The 20,657-nt window shown below is 41.9% G+C and overlaps 1 protein-coding gene across 4 annotated transcripts in view; it reads right to left on the minus strand.

Moving 5' to 3' along the window:
* LOC126190807 (TBC1 domain family member 31) overlaps window positions 1-20,657 on the minus strand; it is a 277,761-nt gene that overhangs the window by 224,771 nt on the left and 32,333 nt on the right. For all 4 annotated transcript variants that reach the window (XM_049931366.1, XM_049931369.1, XM_049931367.1 and 1 more), the window contains one exon: window positions 3,759-3,871. In XM_049931366.1, the coding sequence (XP_049787323.1) occupies window positions 3,759-3,871 (113 nt within the window). The remainder of the gene's footprint in view (window positions 1-3,758; window positions 3,872-20,657) is intronic.

A 20,657-nucleotide genomic window follows, 5' to 3' on the forward strand; every position in this document is an offset into this window, starting at 1 on the left:
GTTTCCATCATGGAACCCTCCTTATATCCACTTACTAAAACCTGTATTCACAAGCTTGCCCAAGGTGTAGCATATGACCAGTAATTTCCAAAAGTTTTATGAGCATGGCTAGAAAAGCCTGAATTCTGGAACAAATACACTCAATAGATGAAATATGGATCATTTGATTAAATGGCTACTGGACTATACCTCCTAGTAGTGAGTGTTGCAAGAGTGAAAACCATTAAAAGTTGTAAAAAATTGTTAAGGATCCTTGTGGGTAGCAAACACGAGGATTGGATCTTTAATAGTGGCAACTATTTATTTACAGCTCGTACAAAATAGATCCGTTTTCAAAGTTTTACTGACCTTCAAAGTAGTCGCCAGCATTGTGTATAACCCATTGCCAGTGATGTGGAAGTCGTAGAATACTCTCAGCAGTGCCTGTTCTGTTGACAGTTTGAGCGACATGGTCTATTGCCCGACGAATTTGTCAGTACTGAAGTGAATGCCGTGAAGTGTTTCCTACAGTATAGAAATCGAGTTGAACTCACGAGGGCTTAAGGCAAGGGAGTGCAGCAGGTGGTATAGAACTTAGTGGCCCCATCAGTCAAACAAATCAGTAACAGCTTGCACTGTATGTGCTTGAGCATTGTCCTGCAAAATGATGGTCAGGTCTTGCAAAAAGTGTCATCACTTCTGTCTCTAAGCTGGTCATAGGTTGTGTTCCAAAAATGAACAGCACAGAGACAGATGTGATGACACTTTCTGCAGGACCTGACAAGCATTTTGCAGGACAATGTTCAAGCACGTACAGTGCAAGCTGTTACTGATTTGTTTGACTGATGGGGCTGCTAAGTGCTACCCTACCTACTGCACTCCCCTGACTTAAGCCTTCCTGAGTTCAACTCGATTTCTAAACTGAAGCAAACACTTCACGGCATTCGCTTCAGAACTGCTACAAATTCATCGGGCAATAGACCGGGCTGCTCGAACTGTCAACACAACTGGCACTGCTAAGAGTACCCTATGACGTCCACATCACTGGCAACGGGTTATACATAATGCTGGTGACTACTTTGAAGGATAGTAAAACTTTGAAACATATATCCATTTTGTACAAGCTGTAAATAAATAGTTGCCACAATTAAAGTTCCAACCCTCATATTTGTTATCCAAGATCCCATTTCCATAGTAAGGGTGATTATCTGGTAGAAATGTTAAGGAACTTAGTCAGTGTGAAGCATGTGCCTATTATTAATAGTTTCCACTAAATGGTGGAGCATTCCACACTTAATAAATATGAATAAATGTGTTCATTGAAAATGTAAAATAATTACAACTGTAATGGTATACTAATGAGGCGAATAATTTTTAATACTTGTAGTGAAGTTGGAACTTGTTGTTCCGTTAATGTTGCAACACAGAGACTACATCATTCACATAAGGGGAGAAATCTGTAGCGAATATATTACTTTGATGAAGTGATGAGTTGCACAAGCGTTTTTCAAATCAATGAATGGTGAACGTCACAATAAAAAGTTTATTTTTGTAATGTATGAGATACTCCACTGTTTGGATGTATGTTTTATTTACGCACATTTGTCATGAGACAGATGGATGCAGCTTATCTGCAAGCTGGAATGACGATAATAATTGTTATATGTTCGCAGTACCTGGTGGTTGTGTGGCTTATTCCTTGTCACTGACTCCTGCCTGGAAATGTGGTGCATGCCATAGAGGAAGAGTGACCAGGACGGTGGCTATGTTGTCACAGTGACAAGAGAAAAGTAGTTGTATAGATACATTCAATTGGCATCTGTTAATGAAGACAGAACATTTTTGGACTTTGACCTTATCAATGTTTTTGTGATGTTCCACATAAGGCAACAACTTCATAATGCACAGTTATTGTAAACATGGATACAATATACGAGTCAATGTTAATGAGAAGCCTTATTCTGAGAGTTGGTTGTTGGATTTGTATGCTTAACGTCTAACATGAGCTGCAGCACTTCAAGAAAAGAAGTTTGATCAGATGAAGTTGGCAAATATGCTGTAATAATAAGGTGAGCAAGATTAAAGAACAGGAAATTGTTGGTTCTCAATCAGACTTTACTCCACCATCTGATATCACTGTAAAGAACAAGCAGAACATCACACTGTGCATGCTCCTGCAAGAAGACTAACCACATCAGATGTCGCTGGTGTAGTGCTGTGCATGCACTGCAGACGTGGTGACAGTGGTCAGTGACTGGACTGCTGCTGGAGGCCAGCTTGGATAGTTGCGAGTGTGTCGTTTGAATGTTGGCGAGTACTACACTTGCCATAGCGAACATAGTTACGTCCAATGTGGTGGTAGCTGTTGTAACAGGCATTAGTGCATTTTTATGTCTTTCCTCAGCCCTACAACAATTTTTCTTGCTGCCATCACTTTTGTGCCCCCTATGCATCAATCAACTTACTTGTTTTTATCCTCCTAGATTTCATTTTCCCTTCTACAGGTGTCCTTGTTTACCTCTGTATTCATTCTAAGCCACAAGACTATCATGTTTGTCATTGATCTCGTCCAATTATTATACATATTTTTTACAGTTATCTTTTCTTCAGTGCTTTGAGTCCATCACTGTGGGGGCTAGTTCCCTTCTTCTTTTTGTTGCACCAGTATTCCAAATGTCATTTTGTGTATTAACTTTTTAATTCATTGGTACATATGCTCCACTGTTCCTTCTTCTAGGTGCTTCAGTTTGTTTGCTACATGTGATTTATAAAGAAATTGAATACACCCTTGTTCAAACCATCTACATTGAATTTCATAGTGTCCACTCATTGTACTCACAGGAGTATTTGCCTCTTTAATTTGTCTTTGTCCCTCAGATGTTACTACCACCTTTGCACCTGACAAGAAGTTCTCTGAACCACAGTCTGCATCCCTGCACATTCTAACATTGTTATGTTCTTATACTTGAATTTTCTTTTGAATGATATAGTCACTGACCTGACATTTCCAGAAGGACTCTTCCAAGCACACTTCCACATCTACTTGTGAGGAAAGAAACCATTTCTGGCAACTCCACATACCACTACTCATAGGACAAAGTACCATTTATGAGTGTAGACAAATGTACATGCCTTCTTCCAGGGGGAAAAACGTGCCCGTGCTAAGGGGAAAAATGTGTCCCTGCTCCACTGGACTGCAAGTTTGCTTAATAAACTGTCCATCGAACAAATATGGGACATGATTTGTCAGCAATTTGTTCAGTATGGTCCTCCAGGGATCACTACTGGTGCTTTGTGACCTTGTCTATACACTGAGGACAGGGAAATCCCCCAAGAAGATTGAAGCCTCAACATTTAGAAGCTCTGATAGCAGGATCAGGAGGGTCCATGTCATATTGGTATTGTAATTAGAAGTCACATACAGGAAAATGGTCCTCTTAAATGATTAGGCAGGTCAATTATCTAAGGTGCAGTTAAGAAAGATAGTGAGATAGAATGATTTATTGCTTATGTTCATGAATTACTTCAATGGTTCACGACATGTGAAGCACAAATGTAGCTCAAGTCTCATTTACCTTGTATATAATCTTGTGAGGAGAAAAACTGAAACAACAAATTACAGTCTCCTATCTCTCAGTCAACGAGTGCTACAAAAAATGTAAAGTTTGAATATACTATGTCCAAATGGGAAATAATTTTACTTACAGTTAATAAACAAATTTGTGTATAACATTAATCGTTATATGAAACTAAAGAATGGCAAAATATTTTATGCAAACCTGTATTCACAAAAAGTAAACTGCCATTTTGTATTCCAACAAGCAGTTCATTTTTCTTCCTTGTTGAGAACGTAAGGCATGTGCATGAATCCAGCTTGATTAACAGCCAAAATCTGAAACAGTGTTCAATTATTTTTCTTTCAGTTGAGGAAGACTTAGGTGCATTTCAATAAAAGACTCTTGAAGCAAATTACAAACACTGAAACACATTGTTCTCCACCCTAAAGTTACTGGAATTTTAAACCATATGTAATAAGAAGCAAAACCATGATAATAAACATAATTAAAACACATTCTCCACCTGCAAGAAAATTGAATACTGGAAGATATCTAAGACACAGTTAATATTTCTATATATCTGTACTGATTACATAACATGTTTATTTCAGGTTTACATGATATCCATGTCCACCTCCGTAGTTGAGATCACTAATGTACTTTAGTCAATGGCACTTGATGCAAAGGTAGTCGATGTAGATCCTGGTGAATTTTCATCATCAGTATTTGCTGAGCAAGAGCAGGAGAGATGATACTGTACAGTTCCTGATTGCCAGTCTTTCACACAATGTTCTGGGTTAAATTCCAAACCTTTCTGCAATGTCTTGTGTGGTGTGATCATGTGACACTGTTGATGGTAATCTGTCTGTTAGATGGGGATGTTAAGACTGGCCCTATCTGAGAGGAGTAGCATAGCATTTCACCATCTCCCTTCTTTCACCATCTTACAACACAAACAGGACACTCCACTATACATACACCCATTACAGTTTCCTTCATTCATCAAATACGCTTAAACACGCAACCCACACACACTTCATGAGGGAAAGTGCTGTTGTGCACAGAGGAGGAAAAGCTTCTGCAACTAGACAACTAAACCTTCCCCTTGGGGTCTCCCAGCCACCCACACCATACATGTTTGGGTATTTATGATATGCATGACTTCATTAAGCATGTCAACAGATTCCACTAAACGATCTTCTTTAATTTTTACATTCATATTAGCCTGAACAACTTTAGAAAGCCTGAAAAAAAAAGTGAATAGTCACAACAAACATTTGAAACACAAAATCCTCTAAATACTCTGTACAACAGCAGAAAATTAAAAAAAAAAAACAAACATTTTTACTATTATTTTGTCTAAAGAATTGTAATTTTTTTGTCAAATCTCAATCCGCAAATACTGTTCAATAATTCCTACAAAGAAATAATAGCCACCAAAAACAGGAAAATTGGGTTTCAAATTTCTAAAAGGAATTTCCACATATTCTTCAATCCAGAAAACATGTTGAACAATCTACAACATCTAACCGGATAGAGAAAAAAAACCTACTCACCAAGTGGCGGTAGAACACACACATAAAAGACTGTTATGATTTGCAAGCTTTCGGAGCCAGTGGATCCTTCTTCAGGAAGAAGGGTTGAAGTTGAAGGGGGAGTGGTAGGAAGAAGGGTGAAGGAAAAGGACTTGAGAGGTCTAGGAAAAAGGATAAATTTTGGGAAAGTCGCCCAGAACTGTGAGTCAGGGGAGACATACCATATGAGATGAGAAGGAAAGACTGATTGTTGGGGACTGCATTGGATGAGATTTGAAAATCTGAGAGCTTAAAGGTTGAAGACAGGGTAATATGCAAGACAGAGATTACTACTAAAACATTGTGCATGAGTTAATAAGAGTGAAACGATAAGTGTATTGTACGTAACACAGGTGGAAGGACGACAGTGAAAAATAGATGGGAAAGACAATGAAAGGTGTAGAAAACTAAAACAGAGTGAAGCAAAAAGTAATTACAGAGAAGAAAGGCTGAGACAGAAGAAATTGAAGTAAATTAAGGCCAGCTGGGTGGTGAGAACCAAGGACATGTAGTGCTAGTTCCCACCTGCGGAGTTCTGAGAAACTGGTATCTGGGGGAAGAACCCAGATGGCACGTGTGGTGAAACAGGCGCCTAGGTCATGTCTGTCATGTTGTAGAGCATGCTCTGCAACAGGATATTTCGAGTTGCCAGTATACACCCTCTGCCTATGCCCATTCATCCTAATTGATAATCAGGTGGTGGTCATACCGATTTAGAAGGCCGAACAATGTTTACATAACAGCTGGTATATGACGTGTCATTTCCCACGTGGCTCTCCCTTTGATAGTATATGTTTGCCAGTTACAGGGCTGTAATAGGTCATGGTAGTAGGGTGCATAGGGCACGTTTTGCAGGGGGGATGGTTACAGGGGTAGGAGCCATAGGGTAGTAAGATGGGTACAGGAGCATACGGTCTGACAAGAATACTGCGGAGATTGGGAGGGCAACGGAAAGCTATTCTAGATGTGGTGGGCAAAATTTCAGACAGGATGGCTTGTGAAGCAATACTGGATGTGAGGAATTCTTGGAAGGCTTGTGGGGATGATTTTGAGGTAATGGTGGTGTATCAAGTTGGGATCGTGGTATGAACAGTTCAATACAGGGTTCGAAGTCAGGTTTGCTGTTAGTAACTTTTGAGGTTGGGTTGCAAAGTGATACTTGCAATTGATATTACGTGTTGGTTAGTAAGTTGGTTGGTTTAAAAGAGGGGGAAGGGGGGACCAAACTGCTAAGTCATCAGTCCCTCGTTCCGATTAAAGTAATTCGACAAGGGTGGGGGTAAAATAATCGAGTCATACAAAACACAGCTGGAACAAAGGAGAAAACCACAAGACTGACAGAAGGGTGACAAACACTAAAATGGACAAAATCGGTCAAGAAGACCACAGAGAGAGACACAAGAAACATGTAGAAGAGATCAAAACAAGACAGCAGATTACCATGGCTGGCTGATCATGAGAATAAAAAGGGTCTTCTATTCCATTATTTTTCTTTCTTGCTGGAGAAATCTGCAGTCTGGTAAACTATGCAAATGATGCCCTCTGCAGCTGACACAGATGGGAGGTGGGGCACAAGGAGTATTGGGATGTGAAGGCCATCCACAATCCCGACAGGTGACACTGGAAGTACGGCGGGAAGACATATGGCTGAACGTCCAGCACTTACAGCACCACATCGGGGGGAGGGATATATGGCTCTACATCACAGCAGTAGACTATCACCTTGAACTTCTCAAGTAATGCGTCACCCTCGAAGGCCAAGATGAAGGCACTGGTGGCAACCCGACTATCCCTCGGACCAAGGTGGATGGGCTAGATGAAATGCACCACACCGCTCTAAATTGGCACGCAGCTCATCGTCAGACTGCAAAAGAAGGTCCCTGTGGAATATGATACCCTGGATCATATTTAAGCTCTCATGCATGATGGAAATCCCCCAGCTTGTCACAGGTGATTTGTGCCTGTGACTGGGCAGAGGATGCTGTTTTGATCAAGACCGACCCTGACCGCATTTTGGACAAGCCCTCCACCTCCCCAAACTTGTCCTCTAAATGCTCCACAAAAAATTGAGGTTTCATTCACAAGAAAGATTCCCCATAAACTCTCATACATACGAGGTACCGAGGTGAATAAGCTTCACTGCCATCCTTAGCCTGGCGTTCCTCCTACGGTGTGGCCGGGGAAGGGGGGAAAGGGGGGGGGGGGGGACGATTTGTGGTCATATTTCTTAGCACTGAAATTAGACCTCGACCGCTTAGAGACTGCTGGTGTTTGACCAATAGCAAGAGATGACTTACTATGCTTCATGGCGTGTCATCCGCCCTGATGCCCCCCACTCCAACCAGGGGCCCTCCCCTCGGGCGCCACACAGCCGCAGTGAAGGCCATATGGCAGGATGGCCATTGCTGGGAGTCCTGATGCCCCAGGGTGACGGGCATCTACTCCTTGGCATATGTGGGGAGTTAACGGCACAGGCATCATCAGCGCAATCCCCGTGTGGTCAGGGGGCTACAATCAACGGGGTCATGATGGGCCCATCGCAATGGATTGGCTACTGTGCTGGATATCAGGTGCAAATGAGCTAAGAAGTTCATTAACATCAACAGCACAGAAAGCAATACTGCACAGAGGATGGAGGAAAAGGCATCCAGGAAGGTGACCTCGGCCAACAGCTGGAGATGGAACAGAAGTACAGATCCACGTCGACGAAGGATGCGAGAGGTCTCAGCGGATGATGGACACTACGCACCATGTAAGGCGCCCTTCCGCAATTGGCTCGCTCTTCCGGAAAATTTTGAAAAATGGATGTCAAACCCTACAAGGGACCATCACATAAAGGCTCAAGTGTGTGAGACTCCTTGTAGTCGCCTCTTACGACAGGCAGGAATACCTTGGGCCTATTCTAACCCCCAGACCTGCAGGGGGGGGGGGGGGGGGGGGGATATTACATGTGATGGAAAGGAGGTCCTTCACCTAAGCAGCACGAACAAATGCAGGTTTGGGGCTGAACATGAGGCCCTTAGATAATACAGATAAATCAGGAGGGGAGAGTGCTTTAGATGAGAGGTTAAGGACACTGTCCTGTTGTGACTGGTTCTTGGGATTATGGGTTATTCTTGGCCTGGCAGGCAGTTGTGAAGACTGTGGGATGTTAAGGAGGTTGGCCAAGCTCAGTTTGTGGGACAGTAGTGGTGGTTGATGGTGTGGCTGTTTAGGGAGCTGTAGAGGGACAGGAAAGGAAATACCACTGTTCAGGTAGTTTAGGAGAAGGTGGGATAGCTTTTTGAGGTGAAATCTGTCATATTGTTGCAGTTTGAAGTTGGCTTGGCAGATGATACCATTCAAGGAAACATGAGGGGCAGATAACTACAGTATTTTGTAGGAGGAGGTAAGTATGTTGCAGAGCATGCTCTAAAACATGACATTCGTGACCTCAGCACCTGTTTCACCACATGTGCCATCTGGATTCTTCCCCTACACACCAGTTTCTCAGAACTCTGAAGGTAGGAACTAGCACTACAACACGGTCTTGGTTCTCACCACCCATTTGGGGCCCTATTCTGTATCCCTCATACCGATCGGTGCACTAGGTTAGTCTCGGTAGTGATGTCATTTTCGGTTCTTTATCTGAATTTCCTATTCAGTAAGCTTCTGAGACCTGTTACCGAACGGTCCTCCTGCCGATTTCTTGACAATTATACCAAGAGGTTTTGGATTTCGGTATGGCCCAGTCGTTCGGTTAGCTGTGGTTTATTTACACCAATAATTTGTTATTTTAAACATATTGAGTGGTTTTAGCTTTGGATTTAGTGATTGTGTTACTAAAGAATGAGCACAGGATGTGTGTGATTGGAAAGTGAACTCATAATAGAATATTTTTCTTTGTTAGAAATATGGTTATATTAGGTTCTTACTGTGAATGACAACAACATCAAAAAGTTTTTGGTAAATATTCTCCCAAAATACCTGTATTTTATGCAATTAATCGTTTAAAGACCATTAAAAATCAAGACATCGGCTCTGCTTATGTATATTACAAGAGTGTTAGCTGAAACTTCTAGTGGCTTCGCGTACTCTTTTCCGCAAATGGTTTTCTTATTAATTCTCGAAACGCGTTTAAAACTTTTAAGTAACAATACAAAGGAATTTTGTGAAGCCTGATAGAGGACACCTCCATAAATTTCATGCATTTATGGCTTACACCCGCATCATTAGGCAACGAAGTCAGCCTGCGTCTCTTTCGCTGGGAATTACATAAAATTAAGCAGGGATAGCCCGCAAGCTGTATGTAGTGAAGTTGGTAAGGTGACAAACTGCCATGTCAAAGGACGTGGGTTTGTATACTGCAAGATGCGAAAATATTTTTTTTCCCCCTTTGTGTTCGAAATGCATTCTGAGACTTCATTAATTGTCAAAGTTAAGCATTTTTCTGAAATATTCGTTGTAATTTACACATAAGAGCACGCTTTCTCAGTAATGAGTAGCTCCGATTATCTGACTTCCATGTGTTCAAGAAATGAAAGATGAAATTACAGTGCATGAAATGACAGTGATAATTCACCATTGTTTTTGAATACGTGGTGATTTCTGAGAGTGTGGTCAGACAGAAATCTAAGAGCACAACATAAATTACTGCAAATGAGACTAGCAGCAACTGTCTTTATACTTTCGCTTGTCACAAGCATTTATCTGTGATCAAATCGTTAACAACAGTAGACAGAGATGAAAGGTTACCACCACAACATATTCAGACTGTACCACCATATATGAAACATTTTGATTCATCAGATGCATTTTATAAACTACAACAAACTTCTTTAGTTGCAGTCACCACACACTCTCGAAAAGACATTTTTTAAAATTTTGTTTTAATGAACCAAATCGTAAATGTATCAAATAGGGAAGTAGGCTACTTCATCATTTGGATCTCTAGAAGCAAGCTACAACCACATTTTATGCATCTTCTTATTCTTTGACACTCTTCAACAATTTTTGAGGCTCTTGGAGATGTGTTCTGCCTATGCAACTAATTGAAGGCAGTTTATTCTCATACGCGTTTCACTTGTTTTATTTGTGAAGCATCACCATATATTAAGGAAGCGAAATGCGGATGGCAATAAACAAACTGCCTTCAATTAGTTGCATAGATGGAATGTACTTCCATGAATTTTAAAGCAACTAAGGAACGGCGGAAAACAGAAAAAATGAATTTTTCACGTGTTTCTATAGATGTATTTGTACAATGTGATACTAAACTCCATTCCTAACTCATATTCCAAAACAAAATCCAAAACAAAATGCTGATGTGAATGAGAATAAGATGACACAACGCAGTCAATATTCTGTCGTTATCATGCATTCATGGAAGGCCGCCGTCAGCAAAATCTGAACAGTATTATGTACTCTAACCACACTTTTCAGTACTGTGAAGAATGACATGCCTCTGTTGGCTGCTAGCCTCTTCGAGTTCACGCCACTGTGATGCTGCAGTGCGCATGCACGGATCTGATGCAGATTGCTTTTCATTGGTTAGTGGGAGGAGAACTGACAACAGCATGTCAGTTTGTTAGGACCATTCAGCATCACTTTCGAAATGCGTACTGAATAATGCTGGGGCTCTGTTTCGACAACAAGACTGTTCGGTGTGCTCATGTACCAAACCGATAGGCAAAATGGCGGGAAGATAGAGCATAGAGCCTCTGGCCTTAATTTACATTAATTTCTTCTGTCTCAGCATTTCTTCACAGTAGCTACTCTTTTATTCACTTCATTTTAGTTATCTATACCTTTCATTGTCTTTTCTGCCCATTTTTCACCACCCTCACCCACCTCTGTTACATACAATGCAGTTAGTTTTTCACTCTTATTAACTCATGCATGTTCTTTAAGCAGTAATCTCTCTCTTGCATATTGCCTTGTCTTACCCTTTTAAGCTCACAGGTTTTCAAATCTCATCCAATGCAGTCCCCAACAATCAGTCTTTCTTTCTCATCCCGTGCGATATGTCTCCCCTGACCCGCAGTTCTGGTTGTCTTTCCCAAAAATCTACACTTTTTCCTAGACCTCTCCAGTTCTTTTCCTTCACCCTTCTTCCTTCCCCTTCCCTTCAACCCTTCTGCCTGAAGAAGGAGCCACTGGCTCCAAAAGCTTTCAAATCACCAGTCTTTTATGTGTGTGTTCTGCCGCTGCTTCGCGAGTAGATTTTTTTCTCTATCCAATAAAATAATTTTATCAATAATTGATTGTTTTTGATGTTATAATGTACAACATCTGCATCCTTAACCATTTTTCAGAATTCCATTCCAGTTTATTCTGATCACAACTTCTTCTATTTGGAGGTAAGCTGCAATTTTTCTGATTTAAATTTTCATATGTACTGAAATGTTGACCAAAGCCAGTGAAGATAATTTTGTATCATTTCTAATATAACAAAGCAACCAACAGGTTAGTGGCAAGTTACATCTGTGAACCTGAAGACAATTCTAATTTGAACCCACGCCTTTCACAAACATAGCCCTGCATAGTGACTCACATGACTACAACCGATGGAATTACTTAAAACTTCAATTTGCCACTCATTCTTCTCCATTATCCCATAATCGTAATATTCATTATGAATTATTGTTAGACCATGTAGAATGGTTTTGGTGTTGTATGAATAACAGTAATGTGATCCTGGTGAACAGATGATTGGAGATTACACAAAACAGAAAATTTTAGACTAAGTGGCAAACTAATGTCATCAGGGTCTCTACTTCCATTAGAGTGTATGAATTATTATGTTTTATTTGCATAGTGTCGTCCTTTTTCCACAAGTACGTGTCTAGATAACTGAACTACCAATGTATCTGGAGATTCAAGGTTATACACAATGTAATACTACATGGGTAACTAACTGATCTATGGCTCCTGTGATACTTATTCTGGTCTAGACACACTATTTATGCTTACAATTTCATCTCTTTTGTAAGCCATGATCTCTTTCATCAGATTCCTTGAGGCTAGAAGGGATTTAATGTCACATACTACTTTATCAAATGATATGGATAGATAAATGTAGGGAACCAGTCATAGTTTAACATTGAAACCATGATGATATGTTTAGTATTTTTAGCCCCCACTTGATGACCCACTGTACTGCTTTCATGAGAAAAGACAAACCATATTGTAGAGTAACAATATTCACTGTAAAAATAAAACTCTACAAATCTGTAGCACCTAGCAGCTATAAAGTTAAAGGAACTGCAGAATTCTTAGCAATACACCTACAACGGGAAAAATGAATTACTTGTGTGTACAGAGAGCCTGGAACCTAATACATTTATCTAATAAATATAAAAAACTGACAGCTGTAAGGTCATCTCCCATTTATGTTATAGGCTACGGTTTTGGCAATGTAATATGCCATCATCAGGCATGAAGCAACAAATTTACAGTATTATTAACAACCAGAATTATGTAAATAAGGATACTATCAGCAGGTACACGAAATAATGTGCCATTAATTAATAAGACATGAGTAGGTTTTGCAACATGAAGCCACCAGTATAGGCCACAGCTAGTTCGCCCTCACAGGGCCAGATTTGGTATCCCACCGTAAAGATTGGTATCCTGATTAGTCTGATCATTATATAATTTTGTAATGCATATGCATACTAACATTTCATCTGCAGTACAAATCTGAAGTTTTACAGGCTTCCTTAAAATGTAGGACAACTGGCAATTTACTTGTGACTGCTTGTTTACTTCATGGCATTTAAATGTACAGAACACTATTGTTATAACCTTTAATTCACTAATAAATTGCGTGGATATACAAACGTAGAAACAATAGTGGGTTTCATGCTACCAACTCCGTAGCTGTCACCCAACTGCCGTGCCGTGACATGCGGCCGGCGCCGTTCATAGGCAGGTGGCGCTCCCACGCTCAGCCGAGCTGCGGAGCGCCTCTATCGCCGTGTTTGTGTACTGACGTAGCGGCACTTTTAAATCTTGTGGCACTGTCACAACACTTTTCCCCCCTTGAAAAAAAAAACACTCACTTCCTTGGAGACACGGACAGTGCGGAGACATCCATGGCCTCTTGGGAGACCCCGAGAAGATCCCGCGGAGAAACACGAGAATATGGTCGAAAATGTCCAGGACGGAAGCCTGTGCGTGGAATGTGCCTCCTGGACGAGATGATGGGTGAAAACTCCGGAGCAGCAGCCATAGGTGTCGTGGACCTGGGTGTGTGCTCCAGCGAGATGGGTCCCGGAGAAGGCGGCGTCGCGACTGGGGCTGGTTCCGGCGTACTCGGAAGCAGCAGCGACGTTGGCTGCAGCGACACGCACGGGAGATCGGCAGCAGCGACAGGACTGGCTTCTCGGGCTGGTGGAGGCGAAAGAAGGGGCGGTGGCACCAGCGTGGCCACCACTCGTGGGCGCATCTGGTCGTAATGATGAACAACCATGCCATCGTCCGTACGTATTTCACAAAGCCGGCGGCCGCGAAGAGCCTTCACCACCCCTGGAATCCATTTAGGGAGATATCCATCCCCTCGTGCCCACACGTCGGCGCCCACCAAGTATTTTCCCGCACGAGGGGACACAGTACTAGGCCTGACAGGGTGAAGCAGGTGCAGTAGAGTGCGCAGTTGGCGGCCATGCAAGAGTTCAGCAGGGCTGCGATCACCCAGAGGCGTGAAGCGATAAGAACTCAGAAATTGCAACAGAGCATCATCGGTAGAAAAATCAGTAAGGAATTTGTGATAATAAGCAATCTTGCCTAGAAACGCCTGAAGTTCTTCGACCGTAGACGGCTGGGGGAGAGCGGTGATGGCAACAACGTGCTGACGTAGAGGACGTATACCTTCACGGGACAAGTGGAAACCAAGATACACAATGGAGGGTTGGAAGAACTGTGACTTGTCCAGGTTGCACTTCAACCCAGCCGAATGCAGAACCCGAAATAATGAACGCAAATTGCGAAGGTGCTCCTCAGTGGAAGCCCCGGTGACAACAATGTCATCCAGGTAGTTGATGCAGCCAGGAATGGAAGCCGTGAGCTGTTCCAAAAACCGTTGAAAAATGGCCGGCGCGCTAGCGACACCAAATGGTAACCGCTCGTACTGATACAACCCACAAGGAGTGTTGATGACGAGAAATTCCTTGGAAGACGCATCCAACGGCAACTGATGGTACGCCTCCGATAAGTCAAGTTTGGAAAAGAGCTGGCCTCCAGCGAGCTTGATAAATAACTCCTCAGGACGAGGAAGAGGATAAGTGTCAATGAGGCTCTGAGCGTTGACAGTGGCTTTAAAATCGCCACACAATCGCAGACTCCCATTGGGTTTAGAAACCACCACGATTGGCGATGCCCATTCGCTGGAGGTAACAGGAAGGAGAATCCTTGAAGCTGTTAACCTGTCTATCTCAGCCTTGACAGGTGCACGCAACGCCATCGGAATAGGGCGTGCCCGGAAAAACTTAGGGCGAGCTGTAGGTTTAAGAGTAATGTGGGCTTCAAAATCCTTGGCACGACCCAGACCCGCAGAGAACACGGATGAGAATTCAGAACACAATCCATCCAGCTGTTGATACGGAATATCCTCAGATATGAGGTGCACATCATCATCAATGGAGAACCTAAACAACTGGAAAGCATCATAACCGAACAGATTTTCAGTGCCCGCATGATCCACCACATAAAACGTGAGGGGCTGAACAACAGACTTGTAAGCTGTGGAAGCATCAAACTGGCCAACGATATGAATTTTCTGTTTATTATAAGTTCTCAGATTTCGCGTAACTGGAGACAAGGGAGGGGAGCCCAACTCCAAATACGTGCGAGAATTAATGAGAGTTACTGCAGAGCCAGTGTCCACTTGCATGCGAATGTCTTTATCCAGAACACGAACAGTAACAAACAACTTATTTGTTTGAGAAAGCACACAGTTAACATCCATGTCCGATGCCTCGTCCTCATCGACAGGAACGTGAGGAGACTGACACACAGAAGCAATGTGGCCTTTTTTCCTACATGAATTACACATGGCCCAACGTTTTGGACACGCGGCCCTGTCATGCTGTACGAAACAACGTGGACAAGAAGGACGGGCGGAACGAACCTGTTTCTGTGGTTGCTGTTTTCGCTGCAAGCGTTGCGGCCCAACGCGACGTTGTTTACGCGAGTGAACCGCCGCCACATCATCGTTCTACTGGGAAACAGGCAAAGTGTCCGTGTCGAAAGTTGACTGTACAGCGCCCACATCACACCACGCGTCTATTTGCGCGCCAGCAGCGTGAGACACTTCAAAGGATTGAGCGATGCTTAGAACTTCCGACAACGACGGGTTTGGCAGTTGTAGGGCACGTTGCCGAACTTCTTTATCAGGAGCAAGCCGTAGAATAGCATCCCTAACCACTGAATCAGCATAAGACTCATGATGAGTGTCTGTGACAAACTGACATTTCCTACTCAGACCGTGTAGTTCCGCCGCCCAAGCCCGGTAAGATTGATGGGGCTGTTTACGACACCGGTAGAACGCCACGCGGGCGTCAATGACGTGGGTGTTTTTTCAGTAATAGTTAGACAATAAATCACACATTTCTTGGAAGGACAGAAAGGCAGGTTCCCGCAGAGGTGCTAACTGAGATAGCAGCTGATAGATCCGTGGGGACATCCAAGATAGAAATAACGACTTACACATCGGAGCGTCGACAACGCCGAAAGCCAAGAAGTGTTGCCGCAAACGCTTCTCATAATCCTCCCAGTCTTCAGCGGCCTCGTCGTAAGGAGGGAACGGAGGTGGAGAAGAGGACGACAGACGATGAGTAAGCGACGTCGACAACGCCCGAATAGCAGCCGTCAGCTGTGTTTGTTGTTCAATGAGTGCTTGCATAAGCTGTTCCATGTCTGCCCAGACACGAACGCGCAATACTCCAACGCTGGCAAAAAAATATCCGACCTCGTCACCAAAAAAGTGTTATAACCTTTAATTCACTAATAAATTGCGTGGATATACAAACGTAGAAACAATAGTGGGTTTCATGCTACCAACTCCGTAGCTGTCACCCAACTGCCGTGCCGTGACATGCGGCCGGCGCCGTTCATAGCCAGGTGGCGCTACCGCGCTCAGCCGAGCTGCGGAGCGCCTCTATCGCCGTGTTTGTGTACTGATGTAGCGGCACTTTTAAATCTCGTGGCACTGTCACAACAACTATTATAGATGTTGACATGATAATAAGTCATCTATTTATTTTGTTTACCTACAAGATTGCTTAAGTGTTTGTATATACACCTACTGACAGACATACAAGTTTGCATCAAAATCAGTATGATGCACTGTTAACAGATCAGATTCGGTTTTTCATCATAGACATTATTACCCCAGTTAGCAAATGTTTTACTTCGTTCGGATATGCATGTGTGTGTTAACATCACATCTGTAGTACAAATAGAAGTACACTGTCTCCCTCATTAGGTAGATGGACTGGCACTTTTCTTGCAATTATTTATTTACTTCAAGTGAGTACAATGCACAACACACTACCGTGGATGTCAATCTGATTAAAGTCTTTTGTCATTTCTGTTGCTTAGAGTACAACTAGATATTTGTAAAAAAGTCAATACATGGACGTACAAGTAAGTATTATTTTACTGTAACTGACAATGCTGTCATCCGCTGACTTGTTGTCATACACACAATTTTGCCTATTATGTTCCATTACATGATGAACATATACACATATGATGATGTACACACATGGTTCTGAACACATATGTTCTCCGTTTTACTCTAGCACTATGTTTATGTACCCATTTTCACATTTTGACTTCTTCTCAATGCAGGGATAGATAAGTCCCTGTTAATATTTAGGAGAGAGCAACTTTTAAGTGCATACTTACCATTACGTAACACTAATAGTTTTCGTGACTGGACTGGCCTTTTCTATACCTTGAACACTATTGCTATTCTGACCCATATAGTGGTCACTATTTTATTATCTTATGTGATTTATATCAGTTTTATTCATTATAGCCTGGTGTTGTTTCATGAGGTTTGAATAACATTCCTGAACAGGTGACTGTTAGCTTCCACATTAGATTTAGGTACCTCTTTAAGGCATCTTCAATTGCAATTGCAATGGAGGGTGCCCTTACCAACCATGATAGAGGTGACTATGGTTACTGGTTTCCAAATAATTTGCTACTTAGTACACATATGAGGTTTATCTTCATGTAGAGTTGTATGCTCTGACTGGGTCAGTTTTTTGTTTCATTATAGGGGTAATTGTCCTAGTTAGCTGGTTCTTAACTCTTGTTTTGTAATGCATATGCGAATTAACGTCCCTTCTATTACACAGCTCCTGAGGTTTATAGACTTTCTTCAAATGTAGGACAAATGTACTCAACGAGGATTGTCGCTACGAATAACAGATATTGTTCAGGCATATAGTTCATTTCACTCTTTCCACTCTCCAATGCCAAGTCTACTTTGCTTTTTGATAATGTATAACCAGTATGAATTGCATTATTGGTCATACAATGTTTCCATTATTGAAATTACCCTGACCTATGTTTAAGATTTACTTGTAGTGTGCCTAGTTTACTCATTTTAATGTCATTTTAACCTCTTGGTGGCATAATCGGAACATACACTTTATAAACAGTTTAATCACTTCTGGGTGCTCCTCATTTTTCATATCTACATAATAAACGTAGATTTTTGTGTTACCTTCATATTTGGTGGCTTCATACTACATACCTACTCATACTTACTGATTACAAATATGATTTCGTGTATCTGCATTTATTATCCTTATTCTATAAGGAGCATTCAAATGAAACCCTATCACTAGTGTAAAGTAATGGTAATCATTTTAATAACTCAAAAATGTAGTTATACACAGTAGACATACTAAAAAATAGTCGCCAAAACTGTTGGCACATTTATCCTATTGCGACACTAGCTGGTTGATTCCATCCTTGAAGAAGCTAGTAGGCTGCTGTCAGATCCAGGCCTTGACCCAGTCACACACTTCATCATCCATTGCAAATCGATGTCTGTGAATAGCGGTCAAAACACTTGAAAGTCACACGGTGAAAGGTTAGGACTGTACGGTGGATGTTCCAGTGTTTCCCACCAAAACTGCTGAATGTTGTCTTCACTGCATTGTCCGTGTGTGGGCGGGCATTATCATCATGAGGGTAACGCTACTGGACAACATGCCTCAGCGTTTTGACTTGATGGCTCATGTAAGGTTTTGTAAAGTGGCTTCATAACGTTGGGCACTGATGGTGGTTCCCTGTTCTAGGAACTCTGCAACAGTGGGCCCTAGTGGTAAAAAAAGGACATAATGACCTTACCAGAACTAGTGTGCACGGTCTTTGATTTCTTTGGAGGTGGTGGAAGTCGCATGTTTCCACTGCTTGCTCTTATGCTTGCTTTCTGGTTCAAAATGGTGACACCATGTTTCATCACCTGTGACAATACACGACAGAAAGCCATATTCCTCCTCACAATAACTTTGCAGATGACTCAAAGACAGCGCCACTCAAGTAGTGTGCTGTTCAGCAATCAGTTGGTGGGGAACACACTGTGCACAGATTTTTCGAAAGTTCAAGTGTTGATGCATTATGGTGTTGGCGGCGCCCACACTAATACCCAGTAACCGATGGACCTCGTCCACAGTGATTCTGCGGTTGCCCAAGACTAAAGCAGTCCCTTCCACAACCTTTTCCAGTGTGACGACATGATGAGCCTGTCCAAGATGAGCATCATCTTCAAGTGACTTGCGCCCCTCAAGGAATCGTTTGCACCATCCCGCAACACTTGAATGATTCAGACTGTACTCACTGTATACAGTATTCATATGTTGGTACATTTCACAGTCTCCAACTCCCTCCATCACCAAAAATTGAATCAATCCTTGTTGTTCCCGCTTTCTCACCTGCATGTTCGATAGTGGATGATAACTTGTGTGACCATCTTCACTTCGCCATGAAACCACACTGGCGCTATGTAACATCAAACAGTGTGTACGCGTCAGTCTCTCTACCAATATATGGCGCCACCATACCTGCAGTTATGTGATGCCACCTTACGTGTGGGTCAAAGGTAGACACACTGACCAGGTTTCATTTGAACGAACCTCATACGTAATTCTTGTTCTTCACACTGCTGTACATTTGTTGTTCAGGGCCCAATGAGGGCATATTATATCATACAAACCAATAGCCTATAAAATTGGAGACGAAATTACAACTGAGACTTTTTCATATGTATTGGCTCTTGTCCCACCATCCAACATAGCAATAACAGATGTACCTACCTTAATACAATTATCGGCCTGGAGCAAATGGTGACAGCTTTCTCATTTCATTTACAGATCTGTTGATCTGTGTAAGCAAGAAATATATTGAAAACTGAGGCTGCGTAAATGCAGTAATTTCCAAAAACAGAAACCTCAATGAGTTGACAAATGTTGTCAACAGAAAAATTATAGCTTACATTAGGTGAATTTGACATGACTCCACTGATGAAAGTGCCAAACAAGGAAACTGATGACACAAAGATATACCTGGATACCATAATAATGAACATGTTCAATTTTTTCTATAGCACAGCTGCCACTAAGTTTTTCATCTCCCATTACTACATAGTTTAGCTTCAGTTGCACTCAGATGATAACCTTCAAAGAAAGTACATAAGTAAAAGACTTATATATAATGGTAACATCAGTAGTTTTATGAGCCCACTTGAATTCATTTCCTTGCTCAGCAAAAAACATTTTAATTACAATTGTTTTGATACTGATTGCAATTACTGCTTGGATGTCATTTGGCCAGAGGCCACTAACACTTAAGAAGCAGAAACATACAACCAAGTGTAGTTGCAACAATAATGATATTACACTTCCTAGAAAAAAAACTGTAACTATTCCAGTAACGATAAAAGGCAATACAAATCCCAACTAAAACCTACCTTTAATACTTACCATGAATATCAAAAACTTTGTTGACTACAACCAGAAGTTATTATATCGCTACCAAGTTTCAAATGCAAATAACTTACTGTTGATACATAGAGTATAATTAATAGTTTTATAGCAATAAGGTGGCAAACAGTACCATAACTTTAGTGTGAACTAGAATCAAAGTCTTAAAAATACCAGTGTAAAACTGCACTATTTTGAAAAGGGTAGATTGCTACAAACCTTATAAAGGAGATGTTGAGTAGGAGACAGGCACAACAAAAGACTCCTAAAAATGTGAGCTTTCGACCAAAAGTCTTTTTATTGTGCCTGTCTGCAACTCAGCATCTCCTCCATATGTTGAGTAGCAATCTATCTTTTTCTGGATGTAAACAAATCTACTCACCAAGTGGCGGCAAGAAAACATACACATAAAAGAAAGTTACACTTATGCAAGCTTCCAGAGCCAGTGGTTCCTTCTTCCAGCAGAAAGGCTGAAGGAGAAGGAAGAGGGGTGAAGATTTGGGAAAAGGGATAGACTTCAGAAAAGCCACCCAGAACTGCGGGTCATGGAGACGTACCAGACGGGA

The sequence above is a fragment of the Schistocerca cancellata genome, chromosome 6, assembly GCF_023864275.1.
Source record: "Schistocerca cancellata isolate TAMUIC-IGC-003103 chromosome 6, iqSchCanc2.1, whole genome shotgun sequence".
In the NCBI taxonomy this organism is placed as follows: Eukaryota; Metazoa; Arthropoda; class Insecta; order Orthoptera; family Acrididae; genus Schistocerca; species Schistocerca cancellata.